The sequence below is a fragment of the Mesoplodon mirus genome (genome assembly GCF_964341445.2).
Source record: "Mesoplodon mirus genome assembly, chromosome: 9".
Lineage (NCBI taxonomy): Eukaryota > Metazoa > Chordata > Mammalia > Artiodactyla > Ziphiidae > Mesoplodon > Mesoplodon mirus.
In genome coordinates this window covers 29,228,375-29,234,073 of record NC_138985.1, presented here as the reverse complement: position 1 = coordinate 29,234,073, position 5,699 = coordinate 29,228,375, and the positions used below count along the sequence as shown (strand labels likewise).

The window sequence follows — 5,699 nt, the reverse complement described above, 5'->3', positions numbered from 1 at the left end:
TTTTTTTTTTTTTTTTTTTTTTGCAGTACGTGGGCCTCTCACTGTTGTGGCCTCTCCCGTTGCAGAGCGCAGGCTCCAGACGCACAGGCTCAGTGGCCATGGCCCACGGGCCCAGCCGCTCTGCGGCATGTGGGATCTTCCCGGACTGGGGCACGAACCCGTGTCTGCTGCATCGGCAGGTGGACTCTCAACCACTGTGCCACCAGGGAAGCCCCGAGACTGGGTTTCTTATATTTCAATCAAAACAACATATTGCAATGCAGTGAATGCAGCAGATGTGAGAATCTTGCTGTCTTCAATTAAGCTAGATAGTAAAGAGATTTGCAAAATTTAAAAGGATGCTATGTTTCTCACAAACTTTTACTGCTTTGAAGAACATTTCTTCATAAAAATATGTTAATATGTAATGTGTTTTTTATGGTTATTAGAATGCATAAAGAAATATTTAAAAATTTTCTGTTTTAATTTCCAATATGGTAACTACTGATAAGCATAATCTACATAAAATATTGAAGACTCTTTGGAGTCTTCAATAAATTTTAAGAGTGAAAATGGGTCCTTTTTTTTTCTTTTTCTTTTGGCCGCGTCTCATGAAATGTGGGATCTTAGTTCCCTGACCAGGGATTGAACCTGGGCCCTTGGCAGTGAGAGCTCAGAGTCCTAACCACCGGACCGCCAGGGAGTTCCCAGTAAATGGGTCCTAAGTCCAGAAACTTTCAGAACCACTGCTCTAGGGCAATTTATCTGAGTTTGCCTTTATTTACAATTCATTAGCGCCCATGCACTATGAAGATATATGTTAACCTCTAGATTTTAGGCCAGTAGAGATGCAAATCATTTCTATCCACTGGAAAAGATAATCTACATCATTTTGTAGGACACCAGCCAGCTTCGTATCCCACCTAGCAATCTTTGTTTTCTCAAAGTGTTGATAAATACCCAGTTTCTCCAAAAGCTTCTCCAAACTAGCTTTGTCATATCACTGGTTACTTAAAATGTATAAATGTTTCACATGTGTTCATTATATATTTGTATGAGTGTTATATTTTTAGTTTAAGATTATGCTTTGACAGACACTTAGGACACGTATACACGCTGTGTGTATACTACGCATACAATGTATATACTACACATACATACGTATATGTATATTTCACAGGATGGCACGCCAGATTCTCTACTCTGCACCTAGCTCTTTCCATTTAATATTTGTGCATGCACTCACCTTACATTCTTGTCTTTTTGTATTTATGCACTTCACCTTGCATTTCACCCACGGCTCCGTTATTAACAGGACAGACACCACTCGCAAGCGCTCGCATTTCCTCTTCTAACGCGCCAGCAAAAGGCTCCCGCTGTCCCGCCTGGGGCTCGGGACACCCAGTTGGGAACACAACCCACAGACAACAGCGAGGCGCACGTAACACTTGTCCGCGCTACACGTCTTCCGCCCGTTGCCAACATGGCCACTAGGCGCCCTCAGTCCCGCAGCTCCGGGCCTTCTTGCGTTTATGGGCCCACGTCCGCTCCTCAGACCGCTCGGGAAGCCAGGGGGCGTGGGGGCGGGGCCCGCGTCAAGTCGGCTCAAACTCAGCCCAGCCGGGCCCTGCCGCGGGGGCGAACGAGCGCGGACCGGAAGTTTCACGGGCGCGCGGGCTGCCGGAGCCGTTACCGCAGCGCACCGGAAGTGGCCCCAGGCCGGCGTCCGGGCCGCGCCCGCAGTGAGTGAGCTTCCCTCAGGCCAGCGACGCCATGGAGCCCGGGGCGGCGGAGCTGTACGATCAGGCCCTGTTGGGCATCCTGCAGCACGTGGGCAACGTTCAGGACTTTCTGCGTGTGCTCTTCGGCTTCCTCTACCGCAAGACGGACTTCTACCGCCTGCTGCGCCACCCGTCGGATCGCATGGGCTTCCCGCCGGGGGCCGCGCAGGCTCTGGTGCTGCAGGTAATGCGCGGCCGGCGGGAAGCTCGGGGTGGGGTGGGGTAGGGGGAGGCCGTGGGAGCCCCGACCCCGACCCCCGCGAGCGCGCCCCCGTAGCCGCCGACTCTCCGGGAGCCTAGACCCCTGCGAGCCCGCCGCTCCGTTCGCTGCCGGCCTCAGTTCATCCTCTGGCGCTGCCCCGGACCAGCCTCCTGGGGCCGCGGCTTCAGCAGACAGGCTCTTGGGGTATCAGTTTACTCCTTCCGTGCGAGCGGGGCTGGCCCTCGAGCAGCCTGGTCCGACCGGGTGCACTTGGATATCGGAAGTAGTACATCGACGCTCAGCTCAGAGCCAGGGTCAGCTCCCGCAGCGTGTAACCCTTCGAGGTGCCAGGGCCTGCCGGTCAGAGAATGAAAATAGCGCAGGCTAGACGGGGGAACGGGCGGCAGCACGGACACCTGCACACCCCAGGACTGCGACGACTGGGCGTGGAAGGGAGACTGTGTGATTGATGGGTGTGGTCCCCCTGTTCGAAGTGTGCCTTTTCCAGGTCAAAGACAGTCATAGTAGTACTTAATAAGTTTACATTTGAACATATATCTGTACATCCCGGATTAAGTTTACTGTATGTTTGAGGTGCTAGTAATACTTATTCACTGACGTTGACGGGGTACTTGGAATGTAATAACCAAGAGTTTATGTACTGAATGTATACTCTCAGCTGCCAGAAGCATTGGAGATACACTGGTAATGCAGATGGTTAAATAATGGTCTCTCTCCTTGGGATACTTATGCTCTAGTTAAGGAGGTAAAATACAGTAACAGAGAACTATGCAAGGCCAATTATGTGACAGAGCCCATTGGAAGGAAAGGAATAGAAATGATGGTTTGGGAATGGAGAAAAGTTTTATAGAGGAGGTGGGACTTTTTTTTTTAAACATCTTTATTGGAGTATAATTGCTTTACGATGTTGTGTTAGTTTCTGCTGTATAACAAAGTGAATCAGCTATATGTATACATATATCCCCATATCCCCTCCCTCCTGCGTCTCCCTCCCACCCTCCCTGTCCCACCCCTCTAGGTGGTCACAAAGCACCGAGCTGATCTCCCCGTGCGATGCAGCTGCTTCCCACTAGCTATCTGTTTTACATTTGGTAGTGTATATACGTCAGTGCTACTCGAAGAGGTGGGACTTTGATGGGGTTGAAAGAAGGTACTCAGTCAAGCATTGAGACTGTTTCTAGGAACCTGAGAAGGTAGAAACGCTGGTGATAACCTCCCACGGTTCTGTAGCGTTTTACAGTTTATGAAGTGATTTCAAATGTTCATCTTCTGAAGACTTGCTACAAGCTGCACGTTGGTCAGGTATTTTCCTCAGTGCCTGCATGAAGAAACAGAAGTTAAAAATGTTTAACTACCAAAGATAATATGGTCAGATGAGGAGTGAGGGTGGTATTCAGTTTCAAAACTTAAGGCTGTTCCTCATCCTTGTAGTTGTTAAGTGCCATCTGAGTGATCAGAGAGCTGTGTGCCAGAGATGGTTTTTAGGAGGCCCTTATGTCAAATTAATGCTTTCATGGAAGACTGTGACATAGATACGGTTGAATTTTATGTGGCAGATGAGAGTGCCAGTTCAGCAAGGTTAGGTGATTTGACAAAACTCATCACAGAGCTGGAACTCAAAACTTCATTTTTCGGATTCCAGATCTTTCTGTTCTGTTATTTAGCCAGTCCATTGTAGGGTGGGAACACCTTTGTCTAGGGTGATCTTTTGCAGAAAAGATGTAAAGGAGAAAGGAACGTTTACTGAGCACCTAGTATGTACCAGTTGTTATGTATTTTACATTCTAGGATGTTATTTATTTCTAACACAACCTGGAAGGTTCGTCTTTTCCCTTGTTTTACAGGTGAACTGACAGAGGTAATTCATGTAAGACACCTACTATGTTTCAGGCACCCTTAAGGTTAAGACTTGGTGAACAGTTTAATAAAGTGAAGGTGGGGAGCAGGGCAGAGAGAGGGTTGGGATGGGCCAGAGGTGAGCCAGGGTTTCAAACCTGGGCACTGTAATAATGATAATGCATTCACTGAACTGTCACCTGAGATTAGGGGAAGAAGCTTAGTTGAATTCGAGATTTCAGGCAGAAGTCCCTTCCCACAGGCTGTTCAATTGTGGGGCTGGATTTTAGGAATCTGAGTGGTTTGAAGGAGAGGAACTGAAGGTGGAGGATAGCCCTTTGGGGAAGGATCCCAGAGAAGGGATGGGAGAAGGAAGAGGCTGTGTGAGTGGGAGGGGGATGGAGGGAAGTGGGCAGGGCAGTAATTTTCAGGGAAACCAAGGGGGACAGTTTCCAGCAGATGGTTAGGAGGGGTGTAGTGTTTTTTTAAAGTGGTTCTGAATCATCAGTATTGCCCAAGGAACTTTAAAAGAGCAGATATTCCCTGGGTATTTTGGTTGCGTAGATCAGGGTAAGTCCTGGGGAGCTGTTCTTTTATCCACAGAGGCATTTGGCAGTGGGGTGCTTGGGGGTCTCTTCAGAACTCAGGCAAAGAGGGTTTGGATGGGAGTATTGGGGTACTCTGTTCTGGAACCCAAAAGTTCTCCCTTGATATTTTGGGGTATGGGCTGTTGGTGAGGTTTAAGCCTTCTCACACTTTTCCTCCTAATTCTTAGGGCTTGCACAGTCTGAATGTACAGCTTGCCAGACCCTCAGCAGGAAAGATGCATGTAGAAATTGTATTCCACTCCATGATTTATTAGTATGTTTTAAGAAAACAATAATTTTGAATGACATTTCATTCGTATCAGTGGATCCTCTGTGTTTATTCTGGAGTCCAGTTTGGCAAGCTTAGAGGTCCCGCATGAGAGTCAGGAAAGCTGGCTCTCTCTGTTCTGAGCTTGCTGGGAAGTCTTGGGAGAATCACTCTCCTCTCTGTCAGCTGAGAAGGTTGATTGGAGGTCAGGGACATCTCTTCCAGCTCCGCAGTCCAGGATTCTGAAATGAGTGCTGAGGTCAGTGGCGACGTGAGAGGTGAAGCCAGGGGGCAGGCGGGGTGCTGAGTAAGCAGGGGCGGTGGGCGCCGCAGTGTAGTGAGGAACGTGAGGCCCAGGGTCCGAGGGAGCCCCCCGGCGTTTGGAGAGAGCCCTTGCTGTTGCTTCTTTTCTGGAGTTAAGAAGAAGATGTGGGGTGTCAGGAGGGTGAATGGCTCTGAGGGTAACGGGTCTGGTGTCCGGTGTCATTGACGTGAGTACGAGAGGAGTGAGTCAGGGGCTCAGGTTCTCTGAAGAAGTAGAGAGAGATACTGTTTCCAGTTTTCAGCCTTAGGGTTTTACTTACCTTCCTCTGCCTACATCTCCTTTTAGTGTTTGGTGTGTTTCCTGTATAATTTTTTACTTTCTTCTTTGACTGGCAGGACCTTGGGCAGGTTACCCTCTCCGAGCTTAGTTTTCCATTATCTTTGAAACGTCAGTGCTGTCTTCCTCATGGCATTTTCACGAGGGTTTTGAGAGAATGTCTGTAAAAACATTGGCATAGTTAGTGACTTCTTTGGTCCTGTCTTCCAGCCCAGTGCACGCAACAGTTATTTAGCACTTGTCTGCACACTTTAAAACATTTTTATTTTATTACGACTGTTTTTTAGAGTAGTTTTAGGTTCAGAGCGAAATGGAGGGGAAGGTACAGAGATTTCTCATGTCCCCCCTGGTCCCCTCCCCAGCGTCCCCTCTACCAACAGCTTCCACCAGAGTGGTGCATTTCTTACAGTTGATGGACTTACAT

General features: G+C 48.6%; 1 protein-coding gene across 2 annotated transcripts in view; it reads left to right on the top strand.

Annotated features, from left to right (window-relative positions):
* Positions 1 to 1,678: 1,678 nt before the first annotated feature.
* Positions 1,679 to 5,699, top strand: part of NUDCD3 (NudC domain containing 3) — a 75,274-nt gene continuing 71,253 nt past the window's right edge. For both annotated transcript variants that reach the window (XM_082632647.1, XM_082632646.1), the window contains exon 1: positions 1,679 to 1,944. In XM_082632647.1, coding sequence (XP_082488773.1) covers positions 1,753 to 1,944 — 192 coding nt within the window. In that variant the 5' untranslated portion in view covers positions 1,679 to 1,752. The remainder of the gene's footprint in view (positions 1,945 to 5,699) is intronic.